The following is a 22,872-nucleotide window of genomic DNA, read 5'->3' as shown; positions in this document are numbered from 1 at the left end:
ATGGCAGATAAACAGGCGAGGTGTTTAGAAGAAGGGTTTGGTGTTTCATTCCTTACTAGTATAGTAAAAACAGGTTTTTATCCATGTCTACGCTTTCTCTATATTATTGTAGTGTTTTTCTAGAGTTCAACAATGGTTATTGATTATTTGCTCAGTTTATACAAGACTGAGCAGCCTCTTTAAAATATTATTATTAAAACTGAAAAAAACAACTTATCAAATTCTTCAGTTAAAAAAATACTTTTTCAATAATTTCACAACTTTCAATATCATTTTAAAGAGTGGTATCCAGTCAGGACTGGGATTGTGGGCTGCAGGAGTGATTCAAGACAGGGGCAGGACTTTACAAGGCCCTGAGAAGGTAAAGATAAATGCATGTAATTAGGCTAATAATAAAATATCACTGGGGTGGTGGAAAATGTCCTGCAATAATTTATTTAGGACCTTAGACTACAGAGAATGGCAGTAGAGAATGATGAGTAATTTAATATGAACTTCCAGTCCAACAGGTGGCAGCAAGTAGGTGTGAAATCATAGTTATAAGTCCTTGGTGTGTGTTATGCTGACCAGACAACTTTGAGGTTGCCTGATTCTTCAAATATGAGCTGGGGCTCAGGACTGCGGAGATACCTGACATGAGTAGGGGGAGTTCTACAAATGATGGCCTCATGAGTTTTAAAACCATTGCATAAGGAATTAAGCAGTATGACGCAAGAAGTGGTTGTGGTTGGGGCTTGAAAGCTTAGAATTAGGAGGTTAAATAAGGCAAGGGTTCAACTAGCACTGGGAAGTAAGGACAATTAAAGAACTTGAGTAATGAGATATGTGGGGTTGATTCGGAGATAGAAAGGGAGAGAAAGACAGGACATGTTTGGTTTGGAAAAAAGGTAGTAAGTGGCCCACAAGGGACTTCAGATTTGATGTTTTCTGTTTTATCTGTACATGTGTTACTCCTTTTGTGCATTTCTTGACTTTCACTCTGGGATTTGGGATGGTGTTGTTCCTGTGCACAAAGTCTATTGATTCTTTTCAGTACCAAAGGGTCAGATAACACATTTATCAGTGGCTCACCTGTCGAGTTCTGTCTCTTAAAATCTTGTCTTCATAGTGGGGATGGTTGGTCAAAATTCGTCCTGTGCAGAGTTTGACTCCTGCTAAAAGCTGCATACTACCAGCAAAAACAGCCTTTGTTGGAGTTTTTGTGCTAAATAATAAGAAAAAGAAAGCTTCACTTAAATAGAGTAAGACCTTAACAATAAGTTAAAACTAGAATATAATCTTCAGTGGTGAAAGTCAATGCACATTCTTGCTGAATTTACAAAAAGTTGGAAGATTTGTTTATCAAATGATTGAGGGGAAAAAACAAACATACTGCAACAAGGAGGGGCAAAATTGATGGCCGTTTTACTTGGCCTTTTAGTCTTTTTCAACATTTTTTTCTATTCTCTTTCTGTTCTTTATCTCTCATATAAAAGTAATTTCCATTCAATACCTGTCAGGTAGTTGTCTTAATTATCAATTATTTTCTTCAAGTTGATCTTCAGGAATTGTAAACAAAATACTTTTTGTTTATTTCACAGGCTTCTAATATACAATGCATGACAAGTTTCCCTAATTTCTGAACATGCGACCAAACAGCAAAAATGTGAAAAATGTAAGCCAATATAGATTCATTTTGCAATAATTAAGTTATAGTGCCTATTAAAAATATTCAACCCCTTGGAAGTTTTCACATTTTATTGTTATAGAACATATGATTACAGTGGATTTATTTAGGCTTGTTTGACACTGATAAACAGAAAAAGAGTCTTTAGTGTCAAAGTGAAAACAGATCTCTGCAAAGTGGTCTGAAATAATACCAAATATAAAACACAAAATAATTTATCACATATGTACTGTATATACCACCTTTAATATGACACAATAATTGATCACTGATGTAGTCAAAGAATTAGTTAAACAGCGATCACCTGTGGGGATTCAGCTGATTGTATTATAAATGCTCCTTATCTTGAAGGTCCAACCTGTGGTGAGTCAGTATTGTGTTCTAACCTACAAAATAATGACAAAAGAACACTCCATGCAACTCTGTGAAAAGGTGATTGAAATTCAGTAATTAGGGGATGGAGAGAAGAGAAAACACAAGTCACTGAATATCCCTTAGAGTCCAGTTAAATCAACAAATAGAAAGAGTATAGCACATCAGTAAATCTGTCTAAAGTTGGCCATCCACAAAAAGTGAGGGGGGTCACCTAGAGACCTATGGGAACTCCAAAGGAGATACAAGCTACAGTGGCACAGAAGATTGAGACTGTGCATACAACAACTGTTGCGAGAGGTCTTTCACCAGCCACAGTTTTATGGGAGAGTGACAAAAAGAAAGGAACTATTGGAAGAAAAATAAAACGTACATGACATGTCAGTTGGAGTTTGCCAGAAGGCACACAGTAAACTCTTTCAGTCAGCAGAAAGAATGTTCAGTGATCTGATGAGACCAAAATAGAACTAAATCCCATGTGTGGGCACTGCACATAATCAAAAACACACATTCTCCCACCATGAAGTATGGTGGTACAAGCATCATGCATTGGGGATGTTTCTCTGCAAAAGGCACTGGAAGAATTGTGAGGGTTGAGGATAAAATGATTGCAGCAAAATACAGAAAAATCTTGGGAGGAAAATCTGATGCAGTCTGCAAGAAATTTGCATCTTAGGAGAAAATTTGTTTTCCAGAATGATAATACATATTGTTTAATGTTATTTTGTAAAGTACTTTAGGATTTTTCTTTACTGGAAACTCACTTGGGAAGATTTTGAACATTTTGAATGTATTTGATTTAGGTTAAGATTTATTCAGTATTTTCCAGATTTTTTGTTTCCACAACATGCAAGACTTGTCACGTGACCACAATTGTCTCCTTTGTGATGTCACAGGCTATTACTCTATTAATATGGAGGCTGTTCCTTTCTGTAGCATTCGGTTGGATTACAAACAAACTGTACCACAAGTAGGCCAAATGCTAGGTCCATTTCGGTTTTAAATTTTCTTTCATTTTAACTCTTATCCCTGGCTTGCCCCTGTACTATATTTACTTGTTTGTTCATCTCCTTGGTATTGACTTCGGCTTGGCTATTACTATGATTCTCATCTCACATTATTATCTCCTGGTTATATACCTTTACATTCACAATAATCCCCAGAGACTTAGTCTCACTAAATCCAGAAAGACAAAGATCCAAGTATAAACTCAAGGCTAGAAAGGAATGGCTTTAAAAAACAATGTCAATATTCTGAACTGGTTGAGTCGGTCCAGATCTCAGTCCAACTGACAATTTTGGCTGGACTTGAGAAAGGCAGTTCACTCATGAGTCCCACGCAACCTGTCAGAGCTTGAGCAGTTCCGAAAAGAAGAATTGATAGGGACCTACATACACAGACACACAGCTGTTATGGCTGCTAAAGGTGTGTCTACTAAATACTGACTTGAAAGGGGTGAATACTTATGTGGTCAAATATTTTCTGTTTTATATGTTTAATTAAATTAGATCACTTTTCAGAAATCTGTTTTGACTCTGACATTAAAGTGTCTTTTTCTCTTGATCAATGTCAAAAAAGCCAATTCAAATTCACCGTGATTCAAAGTTATATAATAATAAAATGTGAAAACTTTTTCAAAGGCATTGTAAAGTTTTAGAAAAAGATATAAACCATCTTCTAAACAACCTCACTCTAATAACATTTAGCTAAAACAAGGGGTGCCCTTTGAATAGAAACAGGAAGCAATGCCCTGTTACTTCAACCCTGTTTCACTGGCCTACAATTTGTCTCTCCCCTTTTCTCCCTTTTTTTTATAGACAAAAATAAATAAGATATGGAATGACTGAGCATTCAGTAAATAATACAGTATTTTATATCAAATTCAATTTCAGCTTCTGCGTCATCCCCAGCCCATCCACAGAGATACTGAAGTATACTCAAGTGTACTTAAGCATCTAGAAGGTTAAAAGAGCCTTACTTAAGGACAGCATTAATATATACTTATCAAATTCTAAGGAAGCTTTGGACAGTTTTATCAAATGAAAATTTATATTCTTTCTAATTTTAAATTGAACAGGAGATTATTTTCCAACTGTGTTATAATGGGTGTACATGGATATTTCCAGTTGAATACTATAAGGCAGTGAGCAAACAATGTATGTTGTAATGTAATGATATCAGCACAGATTTTCACGGAGCATTATTACCCTGTCTGCCAATACTATAGTGTTGCTATAAGCATATTCAATTCTGTTTGACAGGTAGGCAAAGATGTTTCAATGTGGGGCAGTGCCTACAAATGTAGCTAGGTGAGGCAGGTTTTTGAAAATATCATTCAAAACTGGGGTTTTAGCCTAGGTGCATATTTTTAAAACAAGATAAATGGGTGGAATACACCCATATTTTAAGCTGAATTACGCCATATTTTGAGCAGATTGCTGAACAGTTTAACTGAGCAGTGGCTAGTTTCGATTCTTTATCTAAAATTCTGACTGAAAGATCCTTTTCACAGCACTTGCTCAGCTAAGGAGGAGTTTCTTAAACATGAGCGCTAGAGTGCAGAAATACTGCTTAAAGAAACGTTTCTCAGTGTTTAAGTATTTGCGACCCGAGTTTTCATAACAGTTTTAATCACGCCCCCCTAACTTTTTTGTGAAACCCTAATAAAATTTATTCCTATATTTTTTTGCTGCCGATACACCACTACAAGTTTAAAATTATCTTACGAATAGCGAAATTACGCCACATATGGCAACATTCGCGCCCCCTTTTTTGTTACTTGCCCCACTGTGCCCCTCAGTTTGAGAACCGCTGGCTTACAGTAATATCACTTCATGGAGGTCTACAGAGAGTTCCTTACAGGCCATGGCTTACTTTTTGTTCTGATAAGCATGGTGAATGGTGGGACCTTATATAGACAGGTGTATGCGTTTCTAAACAATGTCCAATCAATTCAGTTTGCCACAGGTGGACTCTAATCAAGTTCTAGACACATCTCAAGAATAATTAAAGCAAACTGAATGCACCTGACCAGAATATGCAGTGCAACTACAAAAGTTCTAAATACTCATGTAAATGATAGAATACAGAATTTGATTTCTAAAAAATTTTGCAAACCTTTCTGAAAACATGCTCGTCATTATGGACTATTGAGCATAAATTCATGGGTAAAAATGGCAAACTCACCAATCCAAAATTAAATCTACAATATAATAAAGTGTGCAGAAATTGAAGGGGCCTGAATACTTTCTGAATCTACTGTGTATCTTTATTATTTGAGGGAAATGTAGTTTATATCACAAAAGAAACAGTAGAGAAGCTAAGCAAAAATTTTTTATCAAAATTTATATGAGGAACATTCAAAAAGTTTCCACATTTTTTATAACTCCAGTGGCTCGTAGCCACTGATGCACTGCTGCTTTCACATCACACATTACACTATAATCCGTCATACTAGTATGCCCATTTTCGAACATTTAAATCCACTCATAGACAACTCTACGAGAGAGAACTCTAACCTGATATTGAGCACAAATGCGGAGATGAATTTGTGGTCCCGTCACAGCTTCTGCCCAGACAGAACACTGTTCCTTTTTGGTACAATTTACAGGTTTCGCAGCCATCTTCACCACAGGGTGACAACTCTTATACTAAACTGCAAGGGCAGTCGGCTTGTCAGACAGAACTATTCACATGACACTCTCAGACATGACCAAATACTACTCCTCCCGCCTTCACCATTTACAACGAAAATATAAAAGTGTGGAAGATTTTTGAATGTCCCTCGTACATTGCATACTATTGAAGAAATGGCGTACTGGAAAATTACATTTAAGAAGTAGATGTACAGTACAAAAGATGCAAATCTATAAAGGTTCTGATGCCTGTTATTTTCTATGTATTGAGAAGTCAAAGACAGTTGGAAAAAATCATTAATATATGAGTTGTGACAATTTAATTCCTGGAATGGCCACGTAGTGTCACCCGTGATGTAATTGTATCAAAATCACATGAGTATTTGTGTCTGAACATGTTTGAACATGAAACGTGCGTAAATTGCAAGCTGATAGCTATTGGGAAGATAATAGATATCTGCATGTACACTTTGGCATAAAAATGGGTGATCGAAATTTAGAGCAACGTATTAATATTAAATTTTGTGTGAAAACCGGCAAATGTGCTACTGAAACTTTACAACTGTTATAAGTGGCATATGGTGAAGATGCTATGAAAAAGTAGAGTGTGTTTGAGTGACATAAGAGGTTCAAAGATAGGCGAAAAGATGTGACAGAGCATGCAACGGAAATCCCTGGGTTACCACTCCCTAAAAAAGCATGTATGTCACGCTCACAGTTTAAGACCATGCTGGTGTGTTTCTTTGATCACAAGGGAATAGTTCACCCAGAATTTATTGAACAAGGACAAACAATCAACCAACAATGCTATTTAGAGGTGCTGAAGAGATTACGAGATTGATTCTCTTCGAAGAAAAAGGCCCGAATTGTGGCCTGACAAGTGGATCATTCATTATGACAATGCACCAAGTCATACTGCGCTGTGAGAAACATTTCTGGCCAAAGAAGCAAATACCCAATTAGATCATCCTGCCTATTCACCTGACTTAGCTCTCTGTGATTTCTGGCTATTTCCAAAATTAAAAGATGTGCTGAAAGGACAAAGATTTTCTAATGTGATATCCAACAGCATGTGAGACAGCTGCTCAACAGTATTCCGGAAAATGAGTTCCAGGCCTGCTTCCAGAAATGAGAACGCAGTTTAAGTTAGTGTATAGGTGCACAAGAGGAGTACTTTGAAGGAGACAGTAGCCACTAGTATACAACTCCAAATGCAATTTTTTTAAAGGTGCATTCCGGGAACTAGATTGTCACACTTTGTTCATGGGTTCAATTGATAGTAACATCTTGGATTTAAAGTATCTTTAACACTGGCATCATTTTCTGAATGACTGCTTAACCACTGAATTCCTTCTATATTGATTGAGGCTAAAAGTAGTAGGTGCTGGGATAAGAGGTTTTGAGTGAGGTTTAGGGATATTTGTTCCTAAAGTTCCAAAAGTTCCCAAACCGCAGCCAGGTGTTATGTGGGCGACCCCTTGGCCTAGCCTAGCCACTCAGGTCCCCAACAATGAGGATCTTACAAGCTGGATCACCCTTGGGGAAACGCACCACAGGGCCGTAATGTCATAACTGACGCTCCCTCACAATGCAGGTAATGTGCCTCATTCAGGACTCCATGAGCAACCGCTCATTCGACACAACGTCAAACCAGCAGAACCCAAGGGTTTTCAGGTGAGACAAAGTATGAAAGGAGTCCAATCTTCGTCTCAGGTCACTGGATAGTGTCCATGTCTCGCAACCATATAGCAAGACAGTAAGCACCAGGACTCTAAAGACTTGGACCTTCGTCCTTTTGCATAGATATCGGGAGCGCCACACATCCCTTTCCAGCGACCCCATGACCCCACATGTTCTCCTAGTCTGTCTACTGACTTCATAGGAAGAGTCACCAGAGACATGAATGTCACTGCCAAGGTAAGTAAACCTCTCAACAAGGTCGACACTCTCTCCACAAACAGACACACTGCTAATGGCTGTGCCCAAGAGGTCATTAAAGGTCTGGATCTTGGTTTTTATCCAGGACACTCACAAGCCCAGACACTATGACTCTTCGCTCAGTCTCTTGAGCGCCCCGATCAGAACCTCCATTGACTCCGCAAAGATCACAGCGTCGTCAGCATAGTCAAGATCCATGAATCTTTCCTCACCAATAGATGCCCCACAGCCGCTGGACCTCACAATCTTACCCAACACCCAGCCAATACAAGCATTGAACAGAGTAGGAGCAAGAACACACCCCTGACGAACCCCAGAATCAACTGGGAAAAACACAGAGGTTCTGCCTCCACTCTGCACAGCACTCACAGTACCAGTGTACAGGCTGGCCATGATATCCAGCAATCTCGAGGGGATCCCGCAAACCCTCAGGATGTCCCACAAGGCAGCTCGATCAACTGAGTCGAACACTTTACGAAAACTGACAAAGGCTACAAAGAAACTCTGCCTATATTCGCGTTTGCGCTCCATGAGAACCCTCAGTGCCAGGATGCAATTGATGGTAGACTTCTTAGGTGTAAAACCAGACTGTTCCAGTGGCTGGTAGGTGAGCAAGTGATCACGGATCCTACTGAGGACGACCCTAGCAAGGACCTTACCTGACACCGAGAGCAGTGTTATCCCCCTGTAGTTTCTACAATCCAGGTGATCACCCTTCCCTTTCCACATAGGGACGACAAGTCCCATTTTCCAGTCAGTTGGGATGATGCCAGTTTCCCAAATGGAAGCAAAGATTGCTTGCAATGCCAGGAGGACAGCCTTTCCACCAGCCTGGAGAAATTCACACCGGATACCACATATCCCTGCAGCCTTTCCTCCCCTCAGCTGGTTTACCACCTGTGCAATCTTAGTGAGATTGGGTGGTTCACAGCTAATTGGAGGATCAGCCTCAAGGACCATGGACCCAGAGCATATCCATCGTCCTAGCCAGAGGAACAGCTTTGAACAACTGCTCAAAGTAGCTAGCCCAGCTGGTCACAACTGCAGTGTCATCCGTAAGGACCGTTCCATCAGCCGCCCTGACAGTGACTCTCTGAGGAACAGATTCAGATGTGCATAATGCTTCGATCCCTCTGTAAACAGGACATGGGTTGCTAGACTACAGATGGCAAGTCACTTGCTCACAGATTCCTCTAACAAACGCCTCAGAGCCATCCTTCTCAGTTCCTGGTACAGACCAGAATTGCCATTGAGCCGTGCTCTATGACTCCTCTCAATGAGATCCAGGGTGCCCTGCGAGATGACATCAATGAAAATTAATAAAGCTGGTCTATAGGATAAGAATTCTAGTGAGTTTTTATTTTTATTTTAAAAACTATAATGGTTGTAATCATATTTTAGGTAGATTGCTCTCTTATTTTGCTTCTTCGAACATAGTTAACATTATAGGGACTTACTTGGTGTTACAATTCAGCTCAAGTAAAAGACCCGCGAGACGAAAGAGATTGGCCACGGAGCGTCTTGTGGGGACCATAAACATGAGACTTGGTGCCAAGAGATTGTCCCAGGACCGTCTCGCAGGGACGTGGAACATGAGATTCTTGCAAGACACCCCCTACTTACAACCAATATCAAATAAGACCATGGGCAGCAAAACACTCAGTCGTGTAAAGGCATGTAGCAGACACAGATCCTGTGCTCTCAGCTCATATAAAGCGTATAAGGACAATACATTCTAGATGAAACACCAACAACTAAGCAAAGAAGAAAGACCAGTGTGGAGAAAAGAGACCCAAAAGCATTGGAGAGAAAAAAATGCAGATAAGAGATTATGAAAGCAGTGGAATTCATTCGTAAGTCTCAAAAAAAACGATGGCGCGATACACATGCAGAGAAAGGTAAAGAATATGAAAGCAGTAAAATTCCAAAGTATTGTAGCGTCCCAGCCAGGTTGAAGCCTTTTTCATTTTTGGAGTGACTGTTAGGTCCGATTGAGGGACGGCGGAGTACAGTACGGAAGACTAACAGCAGGGTATTGATTGATGCGGTAAGTGGTGGGGTGTTGGAAAGAGTGCTAGAAGGTTGTGTTTGGGGTTATGAAGTCAGCGTTCTTCTTCTTGATTGTTCAAGTAAAACTTTTGTGAGACTTTACTACGTCTGTTTGTTTTTTTTTACTTCTTTTCTTTTCAAGCCGGACGCGGAGGTTGCTATAGTATGAAAAAAAGATAGTAAAGATCGCATTAGCACAAACAAAAGGAAATTATTACTCAAAAAAGGGAAAATAATCATCACGGACCAGGTGTAATTGAAAAAATAGCAGGACAAAGCGAGGTCAGAAATAAAAGACAAAGAGTAGAAAACAAAGTAAAACATCATAAAGAGGTTCAAAAATGAGGGGGTGAAGCACAGATAATGAAAACAGTGGAAAACAAAAGACACAAAAAAACGTAGGCGCGATATATATGCAGAGCAAGTTACAGAATAAAAAAGCAGAAAAATCTGAAAGTATCAAAAAAAGATAAAGATCGCATTAGTGCTAAAAAAGAGTGAAATAACGGAAAGGCGAATAGAAATCGAATATATGGACATAGGTGATATGTCAGAAGTATGAAAATATTGTAAGACTTTGAAGTTTAAGTCAGAGACTTGTAGATCGTCTAATTCGTGTTGCCATCAGGGAAAAGTAGTGTTTCTACACAATGAGGAGGCGTATCCAAGAGAATTAAAAGATTTGATGTCTGGGGAAAATGAAATACACAAACAGTCCCAACCCGCTATATCCGAAAACAGGGTCACAGGGGTCTGCTGGAGCCAATCCCAGCCAGCACAGGGCGCAAGTCAGGAACAAACCCTGGGCAGGACGCCAGCCCACTGCAGAATCCACAAACACTACAGGCAAAATATAGGAGTCTACAATAATCTTTTCCGCGAATAACATTAGACACCAAAGGAGATCTTGATATGCCATTCATATTAAAAAAATGTTTACAGTTTCCCATGAGAATAGCTTTCGCTATGACAATTAACAAATCACAGGGACAAACATTAGAAAAAGTTGGATTATTTATTAGAGAAAAAAAAAACAATATTCACTCACGGGCAGTTATACGTTGCGTTGTCACAATGTATCACCAAAAACGGAATCAAAATTCAATGCAATCTTCAAGAAAAGGTAATTCCAAATATTGTTTTTACTGAAGCTTTAAAGTAAAAGTGCAAATAATGAAATTGAAACAATTCCAAAGAAAAAAATACCTTTTTAAATTGTATATCCGATTAACCAAACACGGGGGTTGGTGAGCGAAGCGAGCAGGGGGCAGAGCCCCCTAGTAATACTAAAAAACTAACCAAATATTCCAACATGATGGTGAAAACATAAGATGTCATTCTACAAGTATTTATAACCAACACTATCACAGATAAAATCTATTTCTTGCAGCACTAAAAAAACAGAAGGGAAAACCTAGTTAACATTTGTAATCACATGAAATGCCTATTTCAATTTTTATTTTTTCATAAACTGAAAAAGTACTTTTACAAGACTATTTTTTCAAAACACGACACACTATATCACAATTTCTGAGTAAGCTTCAGTCTTTACATGTATAGCAGATCAGCATTCAGCTCACCCAAAGGAATGTCACTAGACTGAAATTACAATACATACAGTCTACAATAATATTTAATTACTAGGGGGCTTTGTTCCCTGCTCGCTTTGCTTGCCAACCCCCCAGCCTGTGCTATGCGCCAGTCACTTTGTGTCTCTGCTGCTCACGTATGTGGATTTTACTTTTACCAAACAACAAATCTTTTAATTCTTGCGAATACGCCTCTTCATTGGGAAGAAACACTACTTTTCCCCGATGGCAACATGAATTAGACGATCTACAAGTCTCCAACTTGAAGTTTAAATCCGAACAATATCTGCATACTTCTGTCATATCACCTATGTCCATATATTCAATCTCTTTTTGCTATTCCATTATTTTACTGAGTAATAATTTCCGTTTGCGCTAATGCGATCTTTACTATCATCTTTTTGAGACTTTCGAATTTTAGTACTTTCATTACCTCTAACCTGCTCTGCATGTGTATCGCGCCAACGTTTTTGTCTTTTATTTCCAGTGCCGTGTGTGGTTAAATCTCTTGGCACAAAGTCTCATCTCAGGGGACATGAAATAATCTCTCTGAAAAAGTCTTGTCTTGTCCCAGGTTAAAAAGTCTCATCTCATCCCAGGATTTTTTTTATATAATAAGAGAGATTTATTAACCTATTTAGTGTATTGTAAGTATTTTTTCAATATTTTAAGGAGCTACACCTGGATCTTGAAAAATAGGTTTAAGTGCCTTTGTTGTGATAGAAGTAGTCATCCTAATAGTCTTAATAGTTATTTTCTGAAAGTTTATTTCAGTATACAGTTGCAGACAGTCAGCATCTATCTAAACTGGAGGTCTAGCACAGTGTAAAATATTGGACGTACTGTATATTGTCGCTACAGATCTAATTTTAGCATAGTTTAATTTATATTTTCCATTATTTGTGCCATTAAATTAAAAACATCCCTCAAATTTTGTTTCAAATCGATACAATTCCAAACTAGCCTGTATTCCAAGCACTTCATTTGCTCATGAAAATGAAGGGACATCACATGCTGTCTAACGAAACTGTATTCCTTTTCCATATCTATTTATGGTTATTCTCTTTTAAAAACTTTACTGTTAACCTTAAAGTATCTTATTTACTTGTCCCAAAATAGTCAACTGACCCCCTATATGAACTTCAAAACATATTAAGTGGAACACAATACTTTTGCCAGCGTACGTTCTCAGTAGCTAACCAAGCTGCTTGGCTTAAATGAACATCCAGAAGTAGAGGTGGGGACAGAATTCAAATAAGAGATTAAATGTATTATACAGTTTGAAGAAGAGAAGGGGGTAGGGGAGTTCTATATTTTAATAACTGGAGCCAATTCCCTGTGCTTTCATTATCTTACCTTACCTACAGAGTTGAGTTAAATCTGAAATAATCTCTGACTGGTCTAATTATTACTTTTATTATAATATTATTAATTTGAACCCACATGCCATCACAATCCTTTATGAAACCTTTGCTGTCTAATCTCCCAGCTCACATAAAGTAGCATATAACAGGTATTTTAAAACAATATATACTCACAACCTAGTAAAATAAGGAACATTATTTAAGATAAAAAATAATACATATTTCACCAATTGAGGCACTATTTTTCATCATACTCATAATACAAGTTGCCTATCCCGAATTTTCTCATGTTATTTTAATCTTATTCAGTGACATCGGTTACCACAATGAAATAATTTATCCTCCATCCCTGTTAATTAACTTAATACACACTACTAAAATTCATATTACAAATAAAAGCTGTCTGAAAACCAGCATTAACTGCAAATGAATAAATGCATAAACTTTTCTCAAAGCAAAATAGATACACGTGTATTTTAGTTTAATGCTAAAAAGTCTTGTAACTTCTCTGGACTGTTATTGTATGCAACAACTGGATTACTGCGCTTTAGATAACAACTTAACATTAACTCAAGTTAGCATATTTAAATTATGCTGTGATCCTAAAGTGGTTTTAGTGAGTTTTCCTGTTACCACAAAATATGTATTTACCAGATGAATTAATTAACTTGTAAATAATGACATGTTTCATATAGACTTACCTTGCATGTACACCCATCTCTCATTTTATTGATGCTAGAATCAGGTACTGCATTCTAAAACCCCATATGGGGTTTGAAAATGGAGCTTATTAATGTATTATTACATAAGCCATTTATGAAGATAAATCAAAAAGAAAATATTGAAAAGTACTAAACATAACAGCAAAGACTGGTACTTTATCAAGGATTCTTTCAGCAATAACACTACCTGATTAAAATAAAGAAAATGATCTGCAATTAATAAAAAAATCATAAGCTATATAATACCACCTATAGAAGACATGCAGACTGTACTGTATTTTACTATTGACACAGCTGCTTGCACTAAAACATGCTGACACTGTTAGGTCTAGATTAGCTATTAGTTGTTTAGGAAATGTTTCTTTAGATCAAACTTTCAAACTAAAGATAAGTCATGTGCTCCTATTTTTAATTTTTAATGATTTTTCAGTGCTCTTTGATATTTGGTGTTCTGTATAGCCATTCCAAAATAAAGAGAGCTTTTGCTACAGCACCCTATTTCACAAAAAGGCCAGTGATTATAAGGGATCACTCTAACTTATTTCCAGAATACTCTTTTTAAACTGAATTGCAAAAAATTACTTTTGCTGTTTATTTTAATTGAGTAGTCTTTTTAAATTACAGAATTTCGAAGATTCATTTGAACACTAGTAGAAGTCAATAAAACACCAAAACAAACGACTTGATAAGATGCGAAAAGGTCAGTTCATAATATGTTATAGAAAATCTATCAAAAAGACAAATGAAGATACTCTAAATTATTAGTAAATCCTCCAAAAAGGACATTATTGCTAAGTATAATTTGAACAGTTGCTAGTGTTGAAATGCAGGAGATTATCCAATCATTTGATGCAATCAAAATTAAATTTACTAATGGAAAGTTAATTGTGAAACCATGCAGATTGAAAGCATAATTAATTTTTGGTTCTTGCAGTACAGCTCATAATATCTAAAAAAAAGTACAAAATGCAACACCGCTCCAGCATGTATGCTTTGTGGCACATTCTTTGACTTCATTGTGGATGTATTTATGGAGATGCAGGAAGGTTTTACTTTAAACAAAATTCTTCATTTGTGGGCAAAACCTGCAGTGAACTGAACTTATCCTTTAATGTAATGGCTTGGCTTAGCTCATAGTCAGCAATCTGAGAATTTATTAATAGAATGCATTTTATTGATTATAAAATTGCTGCTGATGATTTAGCATACCACAGTTTACTCATTTCTTCGTTCTTTTCTTGGTCTGTTTTAGCTCATTCTCCTAGTAAGATAGGAGAGGTCTTTATTTTTGTTCATAAAAAGGCAGCCAAAAGGCAAACAGTAAACCTGGATCTATCTTTACAATGAAGGAAATTGATTTTAATAAAGCATTTATAAAGAATTTAAAGAAAAAATTAAAACTGAGGAGAACTAATCCATTCTGGTTAACTGAACACTAATTGTGATATTCTCAGGAAACTAACACACAGGGTAGGGTTTATATTAGGGAATCGGGAGCCCGGGATTCCCGGACATTTTTCATTCCCGCATTTCCGGGAATTAAACTGCTGTAATTCCCGGGAAACGGGAACGGCCAAGCTTGCATATATAGCGTGTAAAAATCGATCAAGAATTCATTGAAGTTATAGTTGAAAATAATTAAGTGGCACGGTTTTTTGGCTCATGGTGTAGTGTGTTGCTCATTAATTCATTCAACAACAGACCAGCAGCAGTCAGTCTCCCGGCCCCCACTAAGACCGAGCACAGTGGACTGGGAGGTGTCTGCACTCTGCAGCGCACGAATGCCGGGACGGGGCAGAGTTCATTGATGTCTGTGCTGTTGGCAGCTTTGAACAGCAACTTGAAATTGCAATGCGTCAGTCTGTTGCATCCGCATTATCTGTGCTAAGAAATTTGCCATCACAGAATGATGACAAGAAACTGGATGCATCAGTAAAAGCTGAAATGGCGGTGTTTCAGAGCAACGGCAAGCATGGGCATTGTTTAGAACAAGTGTATCAGTATATGATGACTGTGCCGCCTACTTCAGTGGAGGCACAGGATGCTTTCTCAGCGGCTGGCGTACTCTGCACGAAGGTGCGCTCTCGCTTGGATGACCACACGCTCGACACGTTGTGCTTTCTACGCTCTTATTACAGCAACTAACTAGATACATGTACTTATATGACAGCATGAACTGCTTGTAGTTAAGGTTAGTCTTTTATTGGTGTCAATATATTGCAGTACTTTTATTAAAAATAAGTGTTGCTTGTTCTAAAACCGTTCACATTTGAGATGCCCGTGCACTGTGTCATTCCTGGGAGCCCGGGATTCCCGGGAATGACTTGCGGGATTCCGTAATTCCCGGGAATGGATAAACCCATCCGGGAATGGGTTCCCTAGTTTATATGATACGACAGAAGTAATGCAAGAGCAAACCGTCTAATTAAAAGACATTTTAGACAAAACACAAATACTAGTTGCTAATTTGGAACAAAACTCTGCAACCACTACCGTACTTGTGAAGCAGTGAAAAGATTAGATTTCTGAGCAAAAGTGTAATATAGCTTCCCATTATTTTCCCAGCAAAATGGGCTCTGTGCCTTCTCCAAGTGCCTACTCAATTTCCACCAATGTCTGACTGTAAAACTGTCCTTCCATTACACTTGAGAGTCTGACAAACAACAATGCAGGCAAGGCAAAGTTATAAAAAACAGAAAGAAAAAAACAGCAACAAATATTCAGTCACTAAGAAGCATTTGAGCATTTGTCTTCTTCTAGACAGTATCAGGGAAGAAAACATATTTTTTGCATCCATTTCCTTAATCAAAACAAACCCACACACTTGCTGGATCCGCAAACCTTTTTTCTTGTCTAAAAAAATAATTTTACAGTATAAGCATACTCTACAATACAAAAAGTTCCATTCAACAATTAACTTAAAGTTGTGCGTAAACAGTAAGCTCAATTAAACACAATCATCTTATACTCAAACCCACTTAATCCTGTTCAGAATTATGAGCCATTTATACGCACAAATATAGCCAAATGTCTTTGTAATTCCAGTGCAAAGCAATATAATTTACACTTTTGGAATCACATTTTCTCCAAAAACACCACTAAGATATCCATCTTTAATTAACAGTCATACTGAAGTAAGAAACATATTCAGTCTGGCTTGCTTATCCTTTCAGAATACAATAAGAATAAGGAATTTAGCCAAATATTATCTAAGCAATGAGACAAATCATTAGGCTCCAAAACCCACTGCTGTGTACTGAACAGCCTTCTAAATGGGCTGAAAAAAGAAATCCTAAAAAACTAAAAAGTAACACTTTATCTCCTAACTGACAAGTTTCCTTTATTTAATACATAATCTGTTTTTCTTTCTAACGATCTTAAAGTTCTATTGCTAAAACTTTCCATGTATAAAAGGTCATCATAAAATCCTGTCTGAAACTTCAACTTTCCAATTACTTTTAGACAGACAATATGAATGTTGTTTTTGAACAGTACTAGGCCTTCAATTGGTTTTGTTAATGAAGGTCACAGCTCTGTGCTCCCCTTGTGATTTAATGATGTGGTAATCAAAGTTATCAATTTTCCACTAAATGATCTTGGAATCATATTTGGATCTTGTCTGTTTGCATTACTTTAAGCACTCTCAGGTCTTTAACATTCTCATTTACACTCATGTGCATCTGCTTGTAAACTGCTCAGCACAAAATAGAACAGGATTTGAAAGCAGGTGCCACTATAACAGTATGAAGTTTTTAGCTGTTTGCTAGATTGTATACACAATACTTTCAGCATTCCGGAAGGGAGTTCAACAGTCCATTGCTGGTGCCATGAGAGACTTAAATCATGACATTATTCCAGTTTTATAATGATAGCTGCATGTATATAAACTATCGCGGCTCTGTGCACCTTAAAAGAACAGCAGAGAAGACGGACATAAAGGTTCTTTATTTCAAACAATTTCACACTAATACAATAAAAAAAATTAAACATAACTGTCAAAGTCTTGTGTGGCCTCCTTGTACTGTGTCTCTGTAGAATTATAAAAGTAACCAGAGAAATAAACACATTTGCATTCAACCACTTTTCAGTCTCTCCTTTGAAGCACAGAACAAAATTTTAAAACATTCTGTTACACATGCAAGCAGTGAACACCTTGATGAACACCTGCTTACCAGTTAACTGTCACCCACTATTACACTTTCATCAAGACCAAAATAGACCAATTTTACAGTCATTGTTTGGAAGTGCTGAAGTGAGTTTCTCAATGCAAAATTTTAAGAATTCCAGCAGATGGTGCATTCCCTAATATGCATCAAGAGTCTAAGAGTGACATGAATATTTACAAAGGTCTCAGACGAATGTTGACAAAAGAGCATGCTGATAAATGCATGCAGGACAAATGTGTGTGGCACAACTAATAACCTCCCTTGAGGTTAAATTTATTTACCCTTTTTTAATAATATACATAAATAGAATGTACAGTCATATGAAAAAGTTTGGGAACCCCTCTCAGCCTGCATAATAATTTACTCTACTTTCAACAAAAAAGATAACAGTGGTAAGTCTTTAATTTCCTAGGAGCATCTGAGTACTGGGGTGTTTTCCGAACAAAGATTTTTAGTGAAGCAGTATTTAGTTGTATGAAATTAAATCAAATTTGGGTCCCCTTGTAATTTTGCTGATTTGAATGCATGTAACTGCTCAATACTGATTACTTGCACCACCAAATTGGTTGGATTAGCTCGTTAAGCCTTGAACTTCATAGACAGGTGTGTCCAATCATGAGAAAAGGTATTTAAGGTGGTCAATTGCAAGTTGTGCTTCCCTTTGACTCTCCTCTGAAGAGTGACAGCATGGGATCCTCAAAGCAACTCTCAAAAGATCTGAAAACAAAGATTGTTCAGTATCATGGTTTAGGAGAAGGCTACAAAAAGCTATCTCAGAGGTTTAAACTGTCAGTTTCAACTGTAAGGAATGTAATCAGGAAATGGAAGGCCACAGGCACAGTTGCTGTTAAACCCAGGTCTGGCAGGCCAAAAACAATACAGCAGCGGCATATGCGCAGGATTGTGAGAATGGTTACAGACAACCCACAGATCACCTCCAAAGACCTGCAAGAACATCTTGATGCAGATGGTGTATCTGTACATCATTCTACAATTCAGCACAATTTGCACAAAGAACATCTGTATGACAGGGTGATGAGAAAGAAGCCCTTTCTGCACTCACGCCACAAACAGAGTCGCTTGTTATATGCAAATGCTCATTTAGACAAGCCAGATTCATTTTGGAACAAAGTGCTTTGGACTGATGAGACAAAAATTGAGTTATTTGGTCATAACAAAAAGCGCTTTGCATGGTGGACGAAGAACACTGCATTCCAAGAAAAACACCTGCTACCTACTGTCAAATTTGGTGGAGGTTCCATCATGCTGTGGGGCTGTGTGGCTAGTTCAGGGACTGGAGTCCTTGTTAAAGTCGAGGGTCGAATGAATTCAAACTAATATCAACAAATTCTTCAGGATAATGTTCAAGCATCAGTCACAAAGTTGAAGTTATGCTGGGGTTGGATATTCCAACAAGACAATGACCCAAAACACAGTTCGAAATCTACAAAGGCATTCATGCAGAGGGAGAAGTACAATGTTCTGGAATGGCCGTCACAGTCCCCTGACTTGAATATCATTGAAAATCTATGGGATAATTTGAAGCAGGCTCTCCATGCTCGGCAGCCATCAAATTTAACTGAACTGGAGAGATTTTGTATGGAAGAATGATCAAAAATACCTCCATCCAGAATCCAGACACTCATCAAAGGCTATAGGAGGCGTCTAGAGGCTGTTATATTTGCAAAAGGAGGCTCAACTAAGTATTGATGTAATATCTCTGTTGGGGTGCCCAAATTTATGCACCTGTCTAATTTTGTTATGATGCATATTGCATATTTTCTGTTAATCTAATAAACGTAATGTCACTGCTGAAATACTACTGTTTCCATAAGGCATGTCATATATTAAAAGGAAGTTGCTACTTTGAAAGCTCAGCCAATGATAAACAAAAATCTAAAGAATTAAGACGGGTTCCCAAACTTTTTCATATGACTGTATATGTAGCCTAACAAAACCTATCAAAATCTGACATACAAACAAATACCACATTTAGGATTTTTCCTAAGGTTAGTACTGTACAGGAACACTTTTATTTACATGGGTTTATTGTTCCTCTTCATTTGTGGTATGTGTATAGTGTTTCTCCTCGCACTATAATGTTTTATTATGGCTACATATACTTTTCACTTACATTAAAAAAACAATCTTTGGATTAAAACTGTACTTTTATACTGCATATAAATCTAAAACTACATATTGACTTATTTGTACAATAATTCTACAAAATCAACCAAAGTGAACTGACTTGTTACATTGTGGCAGAGTATTTAGCTACTACTAAACTTGTCTATGTATTTAATTTTGGGTACTCAAGTTTCCTTCCACATGTCAAAATGTGCACATTACGTTGATAACAGGTTCTATATTGGACCAGTATGGGTGACGATTAAGTGTACGAATGAGCATGCTCTGTGCTGGACTGACATCCAGAGTAATGTTCGCTTCTATGTTACACTCACTGCTGCTGAGTTAAGCTCTGTTCTCCAGCCATCCTGTACTGAAATAAGAAGGTTTGCAAAAAGTAAATGAAAAAATGAATAAACATTCTATTTAGGTGTCTAAATACAGTCTAGATGTAAGTGAAAAACATCATTACACATTTCAATATTTGATATGTTTTTAGACTGTAATAAAACGTTATTACAGCAATAATGATATGAAGATATGAAACATTACATGTATCTCTTTATGTAGATAATTTTGCATAGCTTCCTCAGATAATAATATACAGAGAATTTGCCTTGCATCTGAAGTACGTGTTTATGTATGATATTACTGTTCTTCTGAAAATATCCATTTAAATTGTAGGCATTCAAATCTACCATTAACTAGAATAGTAGTAGAAAAAATGCTGATATATATATTTTGTTTATATGTTGCACCACCGCTTTTTTGGTTTAATACAGGTGAAATATGTATGAAATACAAATTGTCTAATTTAAGGTATGACTTGAAAGACCTTTACAAATCCTATGTTTTACTTTTCATTATGTACTGTAGAAGTGTAAAAGTAGGTCACCATACAGTAGATTTTGACACAAGCAAGTCTTTGAGCTAAAGATTTTCCATAGCAGGATCTATTAGAGTTGGATAAGCAATGCTTTATATATGCCTAACATAAGTAGAGCATATGTTCTTTTTTATGAGAATTTCCAATGTATTGCTGTCATGGAGGATAATGAGATTTTAAGTGGGTTAGGCATCTTTCTGTGTAAAAAAAACTGTTGGACGACAGCTAGTGCTAAAAATAATATTCTGATTTGGTTTTGTCAAATAAATGTGTTGCCACCGTTTTAAGATATTGGAATCCTTCATATGGATTCGTAAGGATTTAATTAGGACTAAAAAAGACCTAAAGTACACTTTCAATGCAATGCTTTATTTTTTCTATGACCATCTTTGAAACAATGCTTTAAGAAAATATATATTTTAATATGAACAATATAATACATTCAAAATCTGTTTTTGTTTAAAAGTATATAAACATTCTGATGGTATTGACTTAACTTGCTCAGTTCTGTATTCCCTACTGATCCTATTCAATTTTTTTCTATTTGATAGAACATTAGAAAAGAAGTGTTTTTCCTGTGATGATGCAAAATGTATGACCAGGACCCAGAAAGTGTTTAAATTGAAAAGCACCGAGAGTTGAGCATTAGTACACAGACAAATGAAATTGTGTAGTTCCCTGGCATGTGGTCTGAGAGGAAAGCCACTTGATAGTATAGCTCCATATCTAGTGGCTAAAGTTTTATATCTAACTCCAGTCTACAGCAGTTCTGACCTTGATCCTCAAAGGTGTTCCACAGGATGGTAATATTAGAATAGCAAAGTAATACAACAGTGGGAGCATTTGGTCTGTGGCAGAAAAAAAAGACACAAAAAGAGAGAGGGAGAGCACTTGAAAAGTTATGTGTCCAGGATTTTGCCTTTTAATTTATTAATGTGGTGATAGAGAGTAATGTGTTCAATAGTATTAGACTGAGATAAAGGCGAGCAAGCAAACAAGCAAGTCATTCAGTCAGTGTCCAGGCACAAGACTAGGTTGAACCTGTCACCACATAATATTCAGATAATCCTGATACAACTTTAAAGGCATATTCAGAGTCTCTATATTCAATTTAAAAAATATTTTCTTTCTTTTTTTTTCTACTGTCACAAAGAGAAGACACCTTACTGTTTAGCTGATGATACAGAAGTGCAAGAATTGGGCACATATGAAAAAAGAAATAGGTCCCACTTCTCCATAAGAAATGTGGAACCTAAAATGACAATAAATAAAATATGTACATTTGATAATTTTATTCTACGCAACAGGAATTTTTACTCAGAAAAAAAAAGTTTTTAAATGAAACTCAACTAACATTTTCACATCATTAATAAATTTTTTTTTCATTCACACTAAAACTACCAAAAATACATATGGTGTAATCTCCTACCTACCCCAGGCATGCATGCAGTATATATGTCTGGAATTGGGCATACACTGTGATTTTGGCACAATTTCAAGCCAATTTGCAGTCATCGAATGATTTTCTGAGTTGGCCCATTTTTCAGCTTTATTAGCCATCGATTCACTTGCAGTATTAAAGTGGTTGTGATGCCTGATTGCCTCTCATATAATTCCTATCACATGACCAGAAAAATTCTGGTCATGTCAGAAATTTCAGTTGGCTGTCTTGTGGTGTATGCAGTTTCAGAAGTGAATTTTCTAGTATCACCATCAAATTTACCATAATTCATTGTGCAGTGAATGTGTATCGTACATATATACTCCAAGCACCTACATTGTAGCATTTCAATCGGACCGAATGTGCTTGTGCAGTTTCAGCACACATACAACTAGAAACCCTGTCATGCAGTGTGAGTAGATGCTTGATCACAATTTCTAAAAATCACACAAATGCAATTTGTATGCATTCAGGTAAGCAAAAAAAAAAAAAAAAGCAACTTCTATTCCTGCTATGATGGAACATGTTTTTCTTCTGTAAAGGGTAACCAATCAGGGAATGACATGCTGTAATGAACAAGATTTAGTTAGGGAGGAGCCACATAAAATGCACAAACCAACTAGGGAGCAATGGAATCTGCATTTTCAGAAATCTTTCATTTTCATCTGTCCACACTGATATGGTATGCTGGCATTTTCAAAAGCCTCTGCCGTTGGAAAGGGTTTTCAAAAATATTCATTTTCATTGGTTGAAAACACTAAGTTAAAATGGATGAAAGGCAAAAACTGCGGAAAATGTCTGCATTATTAAAGGAAAACATACTAGTGTGAAACATGTGTAAAAGACAGTGGCTGCAGGGAATATTTAGTTAGAATCTCCAAGATAACAGAGGTACCTAGTTGTTTGTTTATATTTAC

At 36.9% G+C, this 22,872-nt stretch overlaps 1 protein-coding gene across 1 annotated transcript in view; it reads right to left on the bottom strand.

The window, feature by feature from the left end:
* The window catches only part of dpy19l3 (dpy-19 like C-mannosyltransferase 3), a 146,590-nt gene that overhangs the window by 11,170 nt on the left and 112,548 nt on the right, over positions 1-22,872 (bottom strand). The window contains exon 17 of the mRNA XM_028809677.2: positions 1,072-1,204. Within this exon, the coding sequence (XP_028665510.1) occupies positions 1,072-1,204 (133 nt within the window). The remainder of the gene's footprint in view (positions 1-1,071; positions 1,205-22,872) is intronic.

This window comes from Erpetoichthys calabaricus, chromosome 9 (assembly GCF_900747795.2).
Source record: "Erpetoichthys calabaricus chromosome 9, fErpCal1.3, whole genome shotgun sequence".
NCBI lineage: Eukaryota > Metazoa > Chordata > Cladistia > Polypteriformes > Polypteridae > Erpetoichthys > Erpetoichthys calabaricus.
This window is presented reverse-complemented; position numbering and strand designations above follow the sequence as displayed.